General features: G+C 35.0%; 4 protein-coding genes and 1 long non-coding RNA gene across 6 annotated transcripts; 1 reads left to right on the forward strand and 4 right to left on the reverse strand.

The window, feature by feature from the left end:
* Positions 1 to 165: 165 nt before the first annotated feature.
* On the reverse strand, positions 166 to 9,511 carry LOC127246542 (uncharacterized). Its single transcript, XM_051267982.1, has 27 exons — positions 9,393 to 9,511; positions 8,891 to 9,275; positions 7,934 to 8,078; positions 7,413 to 7,464; positions 7,068 to 7,141; positions 6,552 to 6,653; positions 6,039 to 6,170; positions 5,864 to 5,915; positions 5,667 to 5,740; positions 5,497 to 5,589; positions 5,374 to 5,401; positions 4,909 to 5,042; positions 4,756 to 4,807; positions 3,652 to 3,725; positions 3,217 to 3,318; positions 2,947 to 3,087; positions 2,804 to 2,855; positions 2,250 to 2,313; positions 1,816 to 2,041; positions 1,574 to 1,625; positions 1,370 to 1,443; positions 1,143 to 1,250; positions 916 to 1,056; positions 781 to 832; positions 634 to 707; positions 473 to 553; positions 166 to 377 (listed from the first exon to the last, which is right to left on the reverse strand). The coding sequence occupies exons 2-27, from the start codon at positions 8,961 to 8,963 to the stop codon at positions 341 to 343; spliced, it is 2,289 nt and encodes a 762-aa protein (XP_051123939.1). The 5' UTR covers positions 8,964 to 9,275; positions 9,393 to 9,511; the 3' UTR covers positions 166 to 340.
* Positions 2,036 to 5,361, reverse strand: LOC127246767 (uncharacterized). The gene is made up of 9 exons (XM_051268310.1): positions 4,909 to 5,361; positions 4,756 to 4,807; positions 3,652 to 3,725; positions 3,217 to 3,318; positions 2,947 to 3,087; positions 2,804 to 2,855; positions 2,642 to 2,715; positions 2,474 to 2,554; positions 2,036 to 2,377 (listed from the first exon to the last, which is right to left on the reverse strand). Exons 1-9 carry the CDS (start codon positions 5,031 to 5,033, stop codon positions 2,341 to 2,343), a joined length of 738 nt encoding a protein of 245 aa, XP_051124267.1. The 5' UTR covers positions 5,034 to 5,361; the 3' UTR covers positions 2,036 to 2,340.
* On the reverse strand, positions 9,308 to 13,221 carry LOC127246766 (uncharacterized). The gene is made up of 9 exons (XM_051268309.1): positions 12,922 to 13,221; positions 11,503 to 11,554; positions 10,996 to 11,069; positions 10,476 to 10,577; positions 10,267 to 10,398; positions 10,100 to 10,151; positions 9,896 to 9,969; positions 9,704 to 9,796; positions 9,308 to 9,615 (listed from the first exon to the last, which is right to left on the reverse strand). The coding sequence occupies exons 1-9, from the start codon at positions 13,044 to 13,046 to the stop codon at positions 9,576 to 9,578; spliced, it is 744 nt and encodes a 247-aa protein (XP_051124266.1). The 5' UTR covers positions 13,047 to 13,221; the 3' UTR covers positions 9,308 to 9,575.
* A 476-nt stretch (positions 13,222 to 13,697) lies between these two features.
* Positions 13,698 to 14,657, forward strand: LOC127246769 (uncharacterized). The gene is made up of 2 exons (XR_007837766.1): positions 13,698 to 14,048; positions 14,135 to 14,657. It is a non-coding gene; the product is annotated as an uncharacterized LOC127246769 (long non-coding RNA).
* On the reverse strand, positions 14,551 to 19,047 carry LOC127246765 (uncharacterized). 2 transcript variants are annotated; one of them, XM_051268308.1, is made up of 9 exons: positions 18,738 to 19,047; positions 18,321 to 18,372; positions 17,769 to 17,842; positions 16,825 to 16,923; positions 16,285 to 16,425; positions 15,810 to 15,861; positions 15,329 to 15,402; positions 14,973 to 15,066; positions 14,551 to 14,799 (listed from the first exon to the last, which is right to left on the reverse strand). In XM_051268308.1, the coding sequence occupies exons 1-9, from the start codon at positions 18,860 to 18,862 to the stop codon at positions 14,782 to 14,784; spliced, it is 729 nt and encodes a 242-aa protein (XP_051124265.1). In that variant the 5' UTR covers positions 18,863 to 19,047; the 3' UTR covers positions 14,551 to 14,781. The 2 variants fall into 2 exon arrangements, with proteins under 2 accessions (XP_051124265.1, XP_051124264.1); XM_051268307.1 differs by having other exon boundaries at positions 14,977 to 15,066; positions 18,738 to 19,044.
* Positions 19,048 to 19,081: the final 34 nt, after the last annotated feature.

A 19,081-nucleotide genomic window follows, 5' to 3' on the forward strand; every position in this document is an offset into this window, starting at 1 on the left:
GCGGATGACGTGGCGGATGGCTATTGGACGGCTGTTGTACGTGGATAGTATCGCTTTTTGTCGCATCCTCGCCTGCCTTCCCTTTTTTGCCCCTTATATTTACTTTGGCATGTGTAAATTAATGTTGCATTAATTTCAACTTTTGATGGATTTGAGTGAAGTATAGTTTGGGGAGAAAAATGCAAGTAATGGATTTAATATTAATAATAATAATAATTGGGTTTTGTAAAGGCAGATAGATGTCTATATTTATGTAAGTGCATTAATTCACCAGCACCAAATGTCACACAAATCAAATAACCATAATTGAAAAGACATTGTCCAAATAATAACTCTTCATTCATCCCAAAAGAGCTTCTTCACAGCCATTGCTTGTCCTGGAAAAAACATCATCAAGAAAAGAAACAACAGCCATGTAAGATTTTGCATAAATTTATAATTAGCCAAGAACATGTTCAATAATGAGACTAGCCTGTTGAAAAGAAGGCGGGAGACGGGTTCGCAGCGCGGGAGCTTGACGAGCTGCCGGAGGATGTACAAGTATGTCCCGATACTGTAAAGTACGGCCAACTAATTTAAAAGCGTGATAAAATTAAAAAAAATGGTTAATCGGGACATCTTACGACGAGTTACCTTTGAAAACACATCAACAAGATGATCCAGAATGCAGCAACTATCCATGTTGGTTCTTTATAGGCCACCCAAACCTGATCGATATAAACAAAAATGAACACAATTAGCCAATATAGGATGGAGGGATTTAGCAGCGTGGAGAATTACCGATATAGCAATCGAAATGAAGTGTATGTCGAGAACTGTTGTCACTATCCACCTGCAGACAAGCATGGAATTTAGTCTCTTAGGCCTCAAGGGGATTGTTGTTTTAGTATAAGTTTGAAGAGAGTTTGGACGTACGGAGTGAAAACATCGCTACGGAATGGGAATCCATCGACAATGATAGTGTAAATCCATGTTGCGAGCATAAAACAAGCCAAAATGCCGAAAAGAACTCTTGCGCCTACGACTGAAAGCATGCTATTTGATTCCCTCTCGCCCCTAAAAGTTTGAAATAACTAAGCATCGAATGATGTTCTGAAACAATGAAAAAACAAGGGACCTGTTTATGGCTGCTGCAGATATACCTTTTCTGCTTATTATTAGTTAGCAAGACAAAGTAAATAGGATCATGAGCTGATTCTTGAGGAGAAAGCTTCATAAGTTTCAGAACAATGTACGGGAAAAGCGCGCCGCTGCAATGGAGTTACGGATAAAACCAAAATTAAGAGCTTCCTTGAAGGTTTTGTGTATATAAAGTGACTCGGATAAGATCTCAAAGAATATTTGTAAAGCATTCTTTTAGGAAGCATACCTTCCAAATAGCATCAGAAGAACTATCCATATGATCGAATGAATCCAGTTTGATTCCTTGTAGATAATCCATATCTGGCAGAAACAAGGATATGACACAGAAAGTAGATTTGTGGAGTTATTTGTAAGATCATTGCACCAATATGATGATATTTCAATATTAAGTAGGATCTAAAGTGGCAATTAGATGAAGTGCATTAGATACCGCAATCGGAAGATTAAGGAGGAAGAAGTCGATCAGGAACGCAACTGGCCACCTGTATATAGTATCGTCCAGCAGAAACGAAAAAAACTAACAGTTAAGCAGGAACTGGACAGACTTCCTCAAAATTAGGGCATCTAAGAGAGTTTGCAGAAATTACGAACACCTTCAATTCAACACAAGAAGCAACGCAATATTAAATCAATCAAATAAGGTTGAGAGAGAGAGTAAGTTAATAAGCATACGGAGTGCGGAATTCGTTTAGGAGATTTGCTCCATCAGTGACGACAACGTAAATTAAAACAGCGATGACAATACAGGCCAACATCGTGAACGCCACTTTTAGCCCCACTGCAAGTGCTGCCGCCATTGACACAGGCAACACGATCTGGAACTGGAACTGGAACTGGAACTGGAAGAGTGATAGAAATTTGGTAAGATCTTTTTGATTTTGTAGTGTGTTTACTTTCACTTACTGTAGGCTGAGAACCAATTTGATAATTTCCATGGAAGCTATGGGAAAAAGGAATTTGAGTAAACTAGTCGCAGACACGTGATGCAGGGCTACAAAACACAAGCAATTTGTGTAGTCAACCAAGGTGGCCAATACGAATTTTTTGAACAAGACGATAGCGAGTCAAACTCTGATATCATATTATTATAATTGAATTAAATTCACCAGTGGCTAATGTAATAACAGCAACAATTGTCACACAAATCAAATAGCCATAGATGAATAAACACTGTCCAAATAGATGGTCATTCATGATTCATCCCAAGAGAGTTTCTTCATAGCCATTGTCTGTCCTGAAAACATCATCAAGAAAAGAAACAAAAACCATGTCAATAAAATTCTGCATACATTATTTATAATTAGCCAAGAACATGTTCAATGAGGCTAGCCTGTTGAAAAGAACGCGGGAGACGGGGTCGCGGCGCGAGATCTTGAAGAGCTTCCGGAGGATGTACAAGTACGCTCCGATGCTGAAAAGCTCGGCGAACTCATTGAGGAATGGTAGAAAAAAACAAGAAAAGAAAAGTGGTTAGTCGGGACATCTAACGACGAATTACCTATGAAAACACATCAACATGACGATCCAGAAAGCCGCGGTTATCCATGTTGGTTCTTTGTAGGCCACCCAAATCTGATCGATATATATATAACAACGATGAACAGAATTAGCTGGCATTTGGAGCTATACGATGAAGGGATTTAGTGGCGTGGAGGATTACCGAAAAAGTAATCAAAAGGAAGTGGATGTCGATAAATGTTGCCAATGCAAACCTGCACAAAAGCATGGATATTTTAAGAAGTTTGTTGACAAATCTGAAATGAGTGAGAATAGAATAAGTCGAATGTTTCGTTTCGAACTTACGGAGTGAAAACATCTCTACGGAGTGGAAATCCATCGACCGCAATAGTGTAAGTCCATAAAATGACCATATAACCAGCCATATAGCCGAAATAAAATCTCGCGATTATGACTGGAAGTATGCTTCTCGATTCCCTCTCATCCCTGAGGTTTAAAACAACTAAAAGTGAAATCTTGGAGAGTAACTCAGCGTGATATGAGAAATTCGTGTTGAAAACATTAGCTTTGAGGCCATGGAGAAACTAGGGAACCACTTACGGCTATTGAGCATACCTTTTCTTCTTAGTTAGCAAGACAAAGTAAATAGGATCATCTTCTGATTCTTGAGGTGAAAGTTCCATAAGTTTCACTACAATGTACGGGCAAAATGTAGAACTGCAAAGGAGTTAAAGAGAAAACAAAATTTAAGAGCTTCCTTAAAGGATTGGACTAATATTGTTGTAATCTTTCGTGACAACCGATCCCAAAATGAAAATAGCTAAACGAATGAACAGAATGAAGGCGATTAAATTATTCGTCTACGCAAATATATATTACGCTTGATCTTGAAGAATATTTTCTTGAACTTATACAATTACTATACAGAAAGGGAAAGGTAACGACAACATGGATTGAAGTGTTGTTTTCTCGACTTAATGTGAAAAATTAATCCGTTTTCTTGCACATTGTAAAGCAATGGTGTAGCTAAGGAATTCTCTGTAACCATACCTTCCAATCATCAGTATAGGAAATGCCCACATAATTGTATTCTTCCAATTTGATTCCTTGTAGATAATCCATATCTGGCATGACAAACAAAAGTACGGTATAAAGAGATCAGGTGATAAAGACGAAACATCGTAATATTTAAATCAGCATTATTGCTGTAATTTACATACTCATGGAAGTAGATCGCGTTAAGGCTATAATGAATTCTAGATTTAGTAGGAAATGTCTGCGTAGAGATATTCGAATCTATAATGGCTCCTTTTAGTATTCTACATTCTATTGGTTTCATAAATGACGAGAGATTAGAGATTCGTCGAGAAAGGTGAAGACATCAACAGTTTGTTGTGAATCTTAAACTTGAGGGGTTGTTAGTTTTGGTTGTCGGAAGATTGTTGGAACGTTAAAAAATTATAGTCGTGCACGAGATTTAGAGACGTGAGATTCTTGGTAAGGATCTCAATTCATGTCATGCATTATGTGTTTTTGAGACGGAATCTTGAAACAAACAATGGATGGATGTTTGCCTACAAGATTCAAATACTCAACAAACTATATAAAGGACTTGGAAAATCCATCAGTAAACTTTTTTGTTGGAGAAATTCAGAGATATCGAGCAAAGAGAATCAAAAGCTTGAATAAACCAAACGTATCATATATATTTTGAAAGTTTTTGGACTCAGACATTATTCACTTTATTTTAAACATCAAATCAATTAATAACTTTTTACTATTTTCAAAATTTCAAACGAACATTGCGTGGGCATCAAATATATTATATATGTTTTAAAAAGTCGTTATGGCCGCACGTGAGTGTGATATATTTTGATATATTTTTCCAGCAAAATAAATATAGGACAAAAGAGATAACAGAGTATACGTGTGTGAGATTTTTTTGCAATTTTCCTCAAGTTTTAAAATTTATAGCAAGAACATTTCATTTACCTCCAAATCATCATAAATGTTTTTCTTTGTTACATTTAACCCTTTTACCATATAATATACAAGCACATATATGCAAATAGCCATCTAACAAAAAAAAAAACAAAAACACATTTGAATTAATATTAGGATCTAAGTGGCAATATGAAGAATATTACAACATACCACAATTGGAATAAGAAGGACATTGAAGTCAAACAGGAACGACATTGCCCACCTGTGCCAAGAAATGAATAAAAACCAACATTTATACAGAAAAAAGTATTGCTTACCTAAAAATCAGGTCATTTATGAAATAACATAAGAGAGAAAGCATACATAGTGTGGAATTCAGGTAGGAAAAGTAATCCTTGAGTAGCAATAAGGTGGATGAGAACAGCGTTGGAAACACAGCTCATCACCACGAACGCCACTTTTAGCCCTCTTGCAAGTGATGCCGCCATTAACAAGATCTGTAGAAGCTTAGAAAATAATATTGGTAATGACTTTTGGGTTTTGTACTTGATCAAGAACTTTGGGGAAGCTGGGAAGGAATGAATATGTATATATTTATATACATATATATATATAGTAGAGGTTGTGCTATATATATACTGTGGCCTGTAGAGTCCTGAATAGAAATAAGTAGTCTCCAACTAATTTATTTTTAACACTCAAATGCTTAACAGGAATGGCTGTGGAAAGTCATTTTTACAGCCAGTAACCATCCAAAATTGTCACCTATAATATAACAAACATATGACAATATACATTTCAAGTAACCGCCGCTAGTTATTCTGTAACTAGAATATCCTCGTATCCATTCCCTGACCTAAAAACATCAACAAGAGAGGAAAGAAAACCAAATCAGTTTTCATACATAAGCTAATTATAATTTCCTTGAATAAAAAAATGAGGCTTGATTACCTGCTGTTACTGCTGCTGAAAAGAACAACAAAGGCCCGATCTTCAGGCGAGAGCTGGAGGAGCTGGAGGGTGATGTAGGTACATACACCAATGCTGGGAAGGAAATAAGTAAACTCGGATTTGAGATTTCATGGCATTGCCATGGATGAAAATGATGACAAATTAACTACCTTTGGAAACATATCAGAAATGCAATCCAAAATGCTGCACTCATCCAAGTTGGTTCTTTATATGCCACCCAGATCTGATCATGTTACATGTAAATATATCGAACACAAGAGAAGAATACATCCTCGTATAAGAATTAAGTTTGGAACCTGCAACAAAGTTTGAAAATAGGAACTACAGATTTTGCAATGAGAATTACCGATAGACCTATCAAAAGGAGGTGAGCATCAAGAAATACTACAGACACCCATCTGCATAGAGAACACACATAGAATTAAAAGTCTCTTAGGCCTCATTTGGATTTTATGTGCCAGATCAAATGAAAGACTTGAAATGAGATAAAAAAAAAAATCATAGGCTTCCAAAAAACTTACGGAGTGAAAACTTCTCTGCTGAATGGAGATCCATCTGTGACCACGGCGTATATCAATGTTCCGAGCATAAAACAACCCAAAGCACCGAAAAGAACCCTTGCACTTACAACAGAGAGTGTGCCTTTTGATTCCCTTTTATTCCAAAAATGTTGGAAACAACTCAGAAAAATCTCAAGAGAGTGAATCGACAAGAAAGAAGAGTTAGGACTCGTAGCTGTCCGAAGTTAAGAAGAATTATAAGACAAGGTATTTTTGTAATGGGTCCTTCAAACCCAAAAATGGAGCAACATAAACTTGGCAGCAAAAAGAATGACATGCATATGTATATTTCAGTAACTAAAATCTCAGTCAAGTAGCTTCCATTTTGGAGGACTCCAAGAAAAGTGCAGCTTATATTATAATAATCGACTCATTAAGGTCACGAAGAATATAGATTCTATTTCTCTAAAACAACTGAAAATCAATTACAACTCGAAAATGTTAATATATGGAGTCAAACATGGATGTACTTACCCTCTCATATTATTTAATAAAACAAAGTAGATGGGATCCTGCCGTGATTCTTGAGAAGATAGCTTTTGAAGTTGCAGAACAAGGTATGGGAAGAAAGCCATGCTGCAAAGATGAAAACAAAAACTTAAACATCTTCGAAGGTTCAAACATATATGTAGCTTGCAAATAGTATTACATAAGAAGAAACATTGTTCCGACATCAATTGATGTTTGGTAAACAAACAGAGAGAGTGAAGGAGATTTAGTTCTCAGGTCAGCCAAATAGTTACTAGAATGGCTGTGGTAGCTAATTATAAGTTTGACTAAGACACCTAGATTCACAATAGTCACATAAATTCCATAAAGCATGTTTTCGATAACTTTATACTCAGTACACAGCCTAAGACAGTCTTATATTCAACTGAAACTCACATTACCCAACTATCAAAATAGAATGTTGTTTCCGAAAAGATATCCTGTTTGTTAGCAAAATTTCAGAGAAGTTCATAAAATTTGATTGAATAAACACACCCATACCTTCCAAAGATTAAAATAAGAATTATCCACGTGATTGAGTAAATCCTGTTTGATTCCTTGTAGAAAATCCATGCCTGATATGATAAGAAAGATCAAAATGTTATTCAGCATATTCTTAAATTAGCATTGCTTAGAGTTTCGGAAGCCAACCATTCAACCTACGTTAAATTTGTGGGGAAGTAAGCAGTAAGTTTACACATTCAACTTATGTATGCATAAAAAAAGTCCTAATATGAGACAGGTATGCAGAATATATACTGAAAATGTCTACAAAACAAAATAATTTTTGAATAAGTGGTTATAAATTAGAGACTCCAAAAAAAGAAATAGAGACGGTGTGCCTACCACCAGTGGTAGAATGATGGCAAAGATGTCAATCAGGATCACCATCGGCCACCTGTATCAAGAGATCAAGAACCTAAATTTAGGCACAAATTCAGCTATCCAAAGTTCAGTTCATTTTACGTATAGGTAGAAAAAAAATACGAAATACAAATGACGAAACACATCACAGAAGAAATAAGAACTAACATATATAGTACACACACTAATCTAAAAATAGGCTCAGTTAGTGCTAAAATTTCGACAAGACAGTGTAGCATTGTAGAAATATTTTCCTTTCTCTAACCATACACGAAGTCTTTACAATCAAAGTGGATTCCACATGAGATCCTAGCATAGAGATACACTAACCAAGAATACTACTGATACTCAGTAACTTAAAAGGTCAAACAGAGAAACTGCTTCTTAATTTAAGCTAGATTAAAATCAAGCTCCTCAAGCACTGCACATACATAACAAATACTTCAATTTCCAGAATACTCGCTGCTCCTACTATCAAATAAAGATTCAGAAAGAAAGCTTACAGAGAACGAAACTCTTTCCAGACAACGACTCCATTAGTGATACCAGTGTAAACGCAAGCAGCAAATAGAACACCAGCCAACAACATGAACAACGCTTTCAGCTTAGCTGCAAGTGCTGCTGCCATTGATGAGAAATGTTGAAGCTCTGAAATTTCGTAATAATTTATGGGGGATTTGGGAACTTAATATGAGAGCACAAGGAAGGGAATGCATACATTATTCTATAATCTAGACCATATGACCACAGCAATCCGCCAACTAAAAGATTCTTATATGACATTAAATATAAGATCATGTTCAATTTAACAAGATAGGGGAGAGAACATTTGGGAAGAAATAGTAAACAGATCAAATAAATATGTTTTATTATTTATTAAAGTACATAATTTAGTTATAAAACTTAGGAAACAATCTTGACTTATTGATAGAATCATAAAAATGTTGTAATATATTCCATAACTTCTGGTTTACGCAATGGGAAATGGGTCAACCCATATAGATCATGAACTGCTTTTAGAAGTAATGTAAGAATTACAACACATTCTCATACACATATAATAGTCATAATGTTTATGGTAAGATATTATTTCTACATATGTTTATGGCATGACAACTTTTTATATTTATAGTGATATACAAATCGTATAATAAGACAAGAATCCTATCAACCTCTTAATTAATTAAGATAACTACCATAAATAAAATATATTATTTCTAAATATATTTTGACACTTACATGGAAGAACTTGTAAAAATTCTACCATCACTACTGGAATATGCTCTGTGGCATGGATCAGTTTCTATGCGAACAAACTAAGAGAAAATAATAATCCTACTAGCAAACAGAATAAATGCAATAAATTGCAGGCCTCTGATAAGAGGAGAATGCATACAAAATATACTATTTAAACCAAAATGTCAAAATCAAACACAAAATCAAGCACAAACCAAGCACACCTAAAAACCACAAGAAATGGATTTTTTCAGCTTTTGAGTGTGAAGAAGCTAACAAAACATCTGGATTGTCCATTAGCAAATAGCAATTTCCAAATCATCAGATAAGACGGTAGAGTGAACTTCTGTATCAGTTATTGATCATGGGTTTTCACTAAGGGTGGGTGGATGGGTGGGTTTCTTGATTCACTCCCTGTACGTTTTCTACTCTCTGCTGCATACAAAGAGTCTTGCTTGCTGAGAAGAACTAACTGATCTGATCCTTTTCAGGGCACTAATTGTAGGGCTTGCTCATTGATGTTCATGAGTCTTGTCTCCATCTATCGCTGGTTCTTCTCCTTCAAGACTTATAATTCGATTTGGGCCCTCCAGGCCCAATAATCAATTTCTGCATTTTTATAAGTAAAATGTAAATCCAAATTCAGTTGGGGTAATCATACATTATAACGGTTGTACACTGAATACCTTACAGATTTACAATCACATTCTGAACAACATTACATACCTGATACATTTCAGCATTTTAAATAGTCCATTGTACGCAATATTGCAGTTTCAATGGATTAAACAACAACAGTAAGGACAATTATCCATGTCCCTGATATAGTAACCATCCAACCCCATTACACTTGTTCCATGTAATACTAACAAACGAGTGCCAACATACACTTTTAAGTAACTCCCCTAATTAGGATGTAATTAGATTTTCATCATATCCATTCCTTGGCCTAAAAACATCAACAAGAACCAAATCAGTTTTTCTTTAAACATAAGCTAAATATAATTTCGTTAGATCACAAAATAGTGCTTGCTTACCTGCTTTTACTGCCCCCGGAAAGAACAAGGAAGGTCGGATCTTCAGGTGAGAGCCGGAGGAACTGGAGGGTGATGTAAGTACAAACACCAATGCTGGGAAGGAAATAAGTAAACCCAGATTTGAGATGTCATGATAACTGATATTCATACGGACACAAGACCAAGCCTGTCAAAATAATTAAGACAAATTACCTATGAAAACACATCAGGAATGCAATCCAAAATGCTGCAGTCATCCAAGTTGGTTCTCTATATGCCACCCAGATCTGACATTACATGTAGAACAATACAAACCCAAGAGAAAAATGCATCCTTGTATAAGATTTGAGGTTTGATCCTGCAATAAGGTTTGAAAACAGGAAATATGTAATCGACGAATTTCGCCAGGAGAATTACCAATAGACTTATCAAAAGGATGTGAACATCAAGACATGTCACAGACACCCACCTGCATAAACAAGCACATAGAAATAAGTCTCTTAGGCCTCATTTGGATTTTTATAGCAAGATTGAATGGAAGACTTTAAATGAGCTATAAAATCATTGGCTAGCAAAAAACTTACGGAGTGAAAACTTCTCTGGAGAATGGAGAACCAACAGTGACCATGGTGTATATCAACAATCCAAGCATAAAACAACCCACAGAAATGAAAAGAACTCCTGCACTTACAACAGAGAGTGTGCCTTTTGATTCCCTTTCATCCAAAAATGTTGGAAAATTAGTTACAACTCAAAACATTAATTTATGGAGTCAAATATGGTTTTTACTTACTTTTTTGTATAATTTAATAAAACAAAGTGAATAGGATCCTGCTGTGATTCTTGAGAAGAAAGCTTTTGAAGTTTCAGAATAAGGTACGTGTAGAAAGCCAAGCTGCAAAAGTGAAAACAAAAACTTGTAACATATTTCAAGGTTCAAACATATATGCAGCTTGAAAATAATTATATAATGCGGAATATTGTTCAACAATAAATTATTATCTAAAATCAGCTAAACGGCAGAAAAAGTGATACAGATCAAGTTCTCAGGTTAAACAAATAGTTACTAGAGTGGCTGTGGCAGCTAATTATAAATTTGACAAAGACACCCAGATCCTAGATTTACAATGACTACACAAGTTCCTTCAAAATCAAAAAACATGTTTTCGATAACTTTATACTACATTTCTTGTATTTGATTACAAGTCACATAAACCAAATATTAAAATAGTGTTTTCTAAAAAAAGATATGCTATTTGTTAACAAAATTTCAGAGAAGTTCATGAAATTTGATTGAATAAAAGCATCCATACCTTCCAAAAGTTAAAGTAAGAATTATCCACATGATAGGGTAAATCCAATTCGATTCCTTGTAGCATATCCACACCTGATATGATGAGAAAGAGGAAATATATATAACATCATATCATTAAATTAGCATTGGCTGGAAATTGGGAAGCCAACCATTCGAAAGACGCTCACATCTGAGGTGGATTAAGTAGTTAAGTTCACACATTTGACATCTCACATTCCACTTATGTATACATAAAGCCAGTCCTAATATGAGAAACAGGTTTACAGAATACATGCTGATAACATGTCCGCAAGACAAAATAATATTTGAATAAACTGGATTCAAATTAGAGACGTGTGCAAAATGGGTTGCAGACTACTTTGCTAACTGCAGGTAAGGAAAACATTGAGTTATCTATTTGGCTGTAGTTCTAGTTTTCTTCAAACTCACAATATATTCAACTTTTACTCTCCAAAGAAAATATAATAAATAATGATAAATAAATAATCAGAGACAGTGTGCATACCCCTAGTGGTAGAAAGATGGCATAGGCATCAATCAGTATCACTATTGACCACCTGTATCAAGAAATCGAAAAAGAAAAAGGCACGAATTCAGCTACCCAAAGTTCAGTTCATTTTTCATATACGTAGAAAAAAAAAATGAAACACAAACACAAGAAATAAGAACAAATAAAATAGGGTACACACTACTCTGAAACAGGTTCAGTTAGTGGTAAACTTTCAGCAAGACAGTGTAGCACCTAGAACTACTTATATACATATATATATAAACGAAACACCAAGCCTTTACAATCAAAGTGGATTCCACATGAGATATGTTCGGTAGCTTAGAAAAGGTTAAAGGGAGTAACTGCTTGATTCAAACTACATCATCCAATATTAGCACAAGCATTTCCACTCAACATTTATTCTCTCTCCCAGACAGCCTATTGAAAGTAATATAATAATGAGGAGCAAAAGAAGAAAATATTCAGCCCATAAAGCAAAACTACTATCTTTTTGGCTTTATCGCTAAAAGTGTTAGTGATTTTAGAGTAGTTGGATTTATTCAAGACCAATGGATGTTAGGATCAAGTGAACTTCAGGATGGGATGTGTGGAGTGTGCTCTCGGAGAAGCTAATTTCGACATGATCATAAATCATGACAAGTGACCGGATAGAACACGAACTTTGGGACAGATTGGCACAGGTAACTTAATCATGGTCATGATTGAGTCTCACGTATCAATTTATAATTTTAGTGACTAAATTTTATGGGACAGAATAGCATAGCTTACTTAGTCACAATCATGACTAAGTTTTGCATGCCCTTCTGGATAGTTTTCCCATTCTCTTCAATTTCAAAAATTGTGTCCATTCATGAACTGATGTGCCTAACATTTAAGATTTCGAATTCAAACTAATGTTTGAATTGAAATAACGCACCAATTCATTTTGAAATTGAAATTTCAACCGAAGCATTGCATCTGTTTGGTTTAAATGAAAAATTGCTTGTGTTCTATATATAAACGATGTTGGTCTCATTTGTGGGGTAGACAGCTAATACCGGCAGAAAATTTAGCATTCATACATTATTTCCCAATGTTCACTTTTATCTCGACATATTCTCTATCAAGATTCGAGGTCAAACTTTGTATGATCCCAATACGAATTTTGTGTAACCCTTGATAGGATATGGATCAAACTATCGCATTTGGAAAGTGACAGTTTCACGATACAAAGTTGTATCCAATCATTTTCGTTGTAAACCCAAAACCATTCCCAACAAAAAGAACCTCAACAATATCATAGGGCATTGGTTCAAACACCTTCAAGACAAGAATCAAACTCCCCAAAATACTGCATATACATAAATAAATACTTAGATTTACCAAGTACTCACTGATCCTACTATCAAATAAAGATTTAGAAAGAAAGTATACCAAGTGCGGAAATCTTTCTGTAAAAGGACTCCACTAGTGACACCAGCATAAACGCAAGCAATAAAAAGAACACCCATCAACATCATGAATAACACTTTCAGCCTAACTGCAAGTGCTGCTGCCATTGGTAAGATATGTTAAAGGTTTGCAAATCTGTTATAATGTATGGAGGATTTGGAGACTTATATGTGGTCACAAGGAAAGGTTTAGGTGTAACGTATGGGGTATTTAGAAAGTTATATGAGAGAACAAGGAAGGGAAAGTATGCATTATTCTATACCATGTGACAACTGGAACCCAACAACTAAAATATTCTTATATGACACTAAATATAAGATCATGCTCAGACATGATATGTGAGAGAACATTTGGGGAAAAACAATGAACAGATCAATTAAATATGCTCAATTATTTATTAAAGTAATAAAATAGTTATAACACTTTAGGACACAATCTTGACTTCTTCATAGGATCATAAAAATGTTAAAATAAATCCCTCAACTTCTGGTTTACAGAATGGGAAAAGGGTCCACATCTACATCATGAACAACTTCAAAGAAATGTTTGGCACTAATATTTTTCTAAATTGCATAAAATATGTTTCATGATTGATTAAAGAACATAGTAATGTAAGAATTAGAAAACGTGTAACATCATGCATAAATAATCCGATATACAACCTTGCTAGAGTACAAAATAGAGGAAGATGCCCTATGGCATGCTACTTGTAATAAATGAGGAAGGCTACAAGTCCATGTAAGCATTGTCATCGCAGATTGGATTCTAAGTGAAAAACTCACAGAATAATCTGCTAATAGGTCTGCAAACAAAGTTCACTAGAAAAAAAAGGAGATATGAGATATGAGAAAAGCGTTAAAATTAAAAATCCACAAGAAATGGAAATGCTCAGGTTTGCTGTTCCTGAGGGGAGAAGGTAACAAAGCATATCCTGGATTGCCCAATAGCAATTTTCTTAACAAATTGTGAGAACCATTAGACAGTCGAGTGAACTTGTGAATCGGTGATTTTTGTGGTGGTGCCTTTCTCTTGATCTTGACCTTTCATTAAGAGTTTCTTGATTCACTCCACGGGACCAACAGAACCAGAAAGAGATCTTGGATTCTCAGGTAGGTTTTCCACTATTTGTAAACCAATTATTGCTTTGTTCATGGAACGACGACTGATAGAAAATGATCCTTTATGGGCACTAAAGGCAGCATTTGCACTACGATGCTGCTAATTAATCTTGATGGGAAGGATAGGATATGGCATTGATTAAAGAATCTATTGTACGTGGGCAGTATTATATACTGAGCATCCGGAAAAGAAGAGATCTTTTCCAGACCCATTGGTTATTGGTGAACTTTCAAATTTGGCCCTCCAATCTCTGTATTTTATTGGTAAAATGTAAATCCAAATTCAGCTGTTTTACACAGAGCAACTTACACACATACAGTTGAAACTAAAGAAATGATTCCAAGATACTATCTTTACATAATCAATCTATGGCAAGTATGTATATGTTAAAGTAATCATATGACGATTACTTTGATAAGTTATGCTGTAAATCATTTATTAATAAATATCTATTATGTGAAAATTAAATGAAAACGAGTAAGCGTGTAAACCTTTACACAATATTGTAGTACCATTGTATTGAATGCTAAAATTAGTTGTTGCCGTTTGAATCTTTTTGTATATCCCTCGTGCTAATGAAATGATTTTCACTTGAACAATATACATGTGAAAAAACAAGCGCCAAGGTTGTTTATTTAAAGTGCAACAAATCTTGCTCAACAACAAGAAGCCGCCACTCATCGCAATCCAATGCACTTGTATTAGTGTGCCTGAATAGTTTCTTCATAGCCGTTTCCCGCCCTATCATCAACAACAATAAAAGATAAAACCTCTAAGTTCTCATTGTTTTCTTGTCAATAAATTCATGTATGAAATTAGGTTTCAACACGTATAATGCAATGAAATTTACACATTATGTAACACTTGAAGCATGTGGGAATTATATTGTGGCACTTAAGGAAGCCTTAATAGACCTGCCTGTTGCTGCTGTTGAAAAGAACAAGGAAGGTTGGATCTCGAGGGGAGAGATGGAAGAGCTGTAGAACAATGTAAGCACATGTACTTACGCTGAAAGTATCAGAAAATTTGGAGTTAAAATGGAGAAATCATATGATGCAGAGTGCAACATAGCAGGAAGATTGCAGAACATATATGTGTGTGGGGGGGCGTGCCTGCGCAAGGGGCTCCCCTTGCAACATATCTCAATATATATATAGTAAGTAATACTTCTCATATTTATTTTATTAAGAAGTATAGGTGTTATGCCAAGAAGGAATTAGCAAGTAGAAGAAAATTATTGTTGAGATACAGCAGTTTCAGCAAAAATTACCTTCCAAAACATATCAACAAAATAACCCAAAAGGTGGCGGTCATCCAACTCGGATCTTTATACGCCACCCAAACCTGAGATAGTACCAGAAAATATTAACATTCACTAAATGTGCAGTTGGTAAGGTTTGGAGTGGACAAAGGTAAGTAGTACTTCTGCATACCAAAGCAGAATATTAGACTGCAAAGATCTACGCGTATGTAATGTTTCAAAATGATGCATTCATTACAGATGTAGTCATCACATGTTAAAAGTGCCAAGTACAATGACATCGAACTTTTTGTGGTTACTTTCTTAATACCACATTTGGGGCCATTCAACAAATTTGAACACCATGACCTTGAGAATTCCAACCAAAATATATACATTTATATTGAAATCAAAGCTACAGCACATATATAACCAGGCTGCAATTAAGTTGCACATGCCGATATCCTAGAATGGACCTATGCGAATTAAAAAATCTAAAATAGCAATTTACCGATAGAGCAGCCACATTGACATAAAAATCAACCAGTGTTGCAGAAAGCCACCTGCAAATATGAAAATTTCTCAGGGAAACGACACATATAAAAGAGTACTAGATATACCTAAGATAAAATACAGATTAAGAAGTCAATAGTGATGGAATTGCATGTTTAAGTAGGATATAGTTTTAAGGATTTCATATTGTGATAAACAAAAATCATTGCAAATTATTATGCTGCAAGGACTGAGGAGAATCATGGGATAATTTGTTAAGTGTTCATATACTAAGAAGAACACTAAAGTTAGTGCTGAGCATCTGGTACTCTAATCATAATAATTTAACCCTGTTTATGCTTCATTACACACTCTAGCATCTAAGAGAGGAAGAGCAAGAAAGCAGGTCAATGGCAAAACAACCATGTTCATAATGACAAAACAATTATGTTCATCCAGACAAATCCACTTCCATCTAGCAGGAGTATGCTTACGGAGTGAGAACATCTCTGCGGAATGGTGATCCATCAGTAGCTATAGTATAAACCAACGTCCCAATCATAAGACAGCCCAAAGCACTGAAAAGGATCCTTGCATGGACAACAGATAATATACTTCTGGATTTCCTTTCATCCCTAAAAGTTGGAAGAGCAAATCAACATAAACCAAGAAAATGGCACGATTCATTATTGTTATTGCAAACACAAAATTAGGCGAGTTTGTGTAAATAAATTAAAAAATAACAAAAAGAAAAGAGTATAAGAGAAGTAAATTAAACAAAAAAAAGATGGAAGTTGCAATCTTTTGGTTAATCCTTGATAGAAGTAAACATGGTGGCATAGGTTTGGAATTTAGGGAACTAAAAATTGATATTGAAAGCTTCCATTTTGAGGACTCCGGAAGAAGAAAAGGATCACAAAGCTAGCTGCTTATCTGGCGCATACAAAAGGATACATCCCTATTCCCTATACCCGTCACATAAATCAATAGGAAACAATTTGAAATATATAGAAGCAGCTATGGCTGCTACTTACTTCTTTTTAGTTAGCAACACAAAGTAGATAGGATCTTGTACTGATTCTTGAGGGGACAGCTTTAGAAGCTGCAAAAGAATGTATCCACATGTAGTTATGCTGCAAAGGAGAACATGAAAAAGTTATAGCCATCCTGAAACGTGCAAAAACCTATCAGTTCAATGCATATATAACAAGCATTATGTCAAAATAGGAACATTTCAGTAGCATTGACCATTTGATCTTATAAGTCTCAGCATAAAGGAGAGCAAACTCAAGTGAACAAGAAGTATTATAGCAACAGAAGCATTTTTATTTTATTTTATTTTATTTTTGAAAAAAAAGGAATGAAATCATGTAGATGCATTACTACATCGCAGTTCAATCACATAGAGGTTTGGTAATTCCAGCATAAAGTGGTCAAGTGGGATATTACATGTTTCAGGCTTCGAGAACTTTTACATTGAAAAGTTAAAAGAGTTATGGAATGGAAGTTCTAAAGCCTACATAGATCAAGTGTTTTTGGCATTCCATGCTGCTTAATGCCATAACATATTGCAAAGAAAGGTGACAAAAGAATGAGAGAAAACTAAACTTTCAGTTAGTGACCATTGAAGCACAACCAAAGTTAGAAATTGATCACTTAGATTGACAACCGGATAGAAACTTCGCAACCATCCTGTGTGAATGTCATATGACATGTTAACAGATAAAACTCTATGTTGCCACAAATAGGTTGCGCCAAACTTGAATCCTGGTCGATTTTCTGCTTCTATAATTATATCAAATAGCTAATCATATATATAAGAAATCAACATCAGAAAGGAAGCCTGGGAAAGAAAAGCATAACTAGCTTCCAGCCGGTGCTCTCTACACTTGGAAAACTTGACCAAATCTAAACAAAACCTTAATGTATGAAATTGTCAGATTATTAATGAAATTAAATGAAATAAGAGCTATCACACCTTCCAAAACATATAAGGAGAATTATCCATATCACTGAATGAATCCAGCTAGATTCCTTGTAGACAATCCAGAACTGATATGATGAGTAAGAACAAAAATGTGAGATGCATGTTGAGCTGTTCAGATGAAAATGAAAAAAAAAAAAAAAAAGAGGTTATTTTGGAAGGAAAATCAAATAGAGTTTGTATAGCCTATCATCCGAAACATATCAAGATTGGAGACTAAAGTGATTTGAACTTAACTGTCCCCAAAGTTACCTAGAAGCAAAGTGAAATCTAGTAGAGATACCACTTAGGTGGATACTTGTTATATTTTTATATCCTACAATTTCCATTTCACAATCATACGTGCATAATAATTAGAAAGAAATAATAGACATCAACCTATCCCAGTTATTAAATTGTAATTTTCAAATTATATCAGCAGCAGCTGTCTTAATGTCACATACTTTGCCCAGAAACCATATCGTGTAGCTTGATAGGTATAATTACATATGAAATTAGAAAACAAAAATTAAAAAAAGATTAAAAAGATATTAATACTTTGCGTACCCCTATAGCAAGAATATTGATATAGAAATCAATCAACGTAGCAGCCATCCACCTGGGGAAAAAAAAAATAGCAATTGAAATTCAACAAGAACTTTATTAACAAATAATTAGGTCATTTCTTGAAATCCTATATATAATCAACAACTATTCAAGACTACAATAGGGGCAAACACATAAACACCACCAACAGTCCACTCTATAAAAGAAGATAGATAAACATCAGTCCACACACAATCCATGAATTTCAATTTTTCCATCATACAACTGAAAAGCTCACATGGACACCGACCAAACACCCACATAACAAGAATCTAAGAAGCACAACAAGTACAGTCTACAACAAAAACATTAATTCCGCAAGTAATCACTACTCCTCCTATGAAATGAGAGTGAGAAAAGCAGAAACACAAAACATACGGAGTAAGGAGTTCTTTACGGAAAGGAAGTCCATCAGCGATACAAGTATAGATGACAGTGGCGGTACTCCCACATCCCAGTACCAGGAACGCCGTTCTCAGCCCAATTGCAAGCGCTGCTGCCATTAGCTTTGAATTGTAAGTTTGATTTCTGTGTTTGGGAGATTATTCAAGAAATTGCATAAGCCGTACAGGAAGCATCGCAGTTGCGTGGCCACTTCCAGTCTCACAACTGCGTGGCAGACGATGAATCCACGTCTTCGCTCTTCCCACCAGTTTCCATACAAATTTCAATTTCTCATAATTCTATTCGAAATTTTAATAAACAAATCAATGTAGTGTGTA

Source organism: Andrographis paniculata, unplaced genomic scaffold, assembly GCF_009805555.1.
Source record: "Andrographis paniculata isolate CXL003 unplaced genomic scaffold, ASM980555v1 Contig30END, whole genome shotgun sequence".
NCBI lineage: Eukaryota > Viridiplantae > Streptophyta > Magnoliopsida > Lamiales > Acanthaceae > Andrographis > Andrographis paniculata.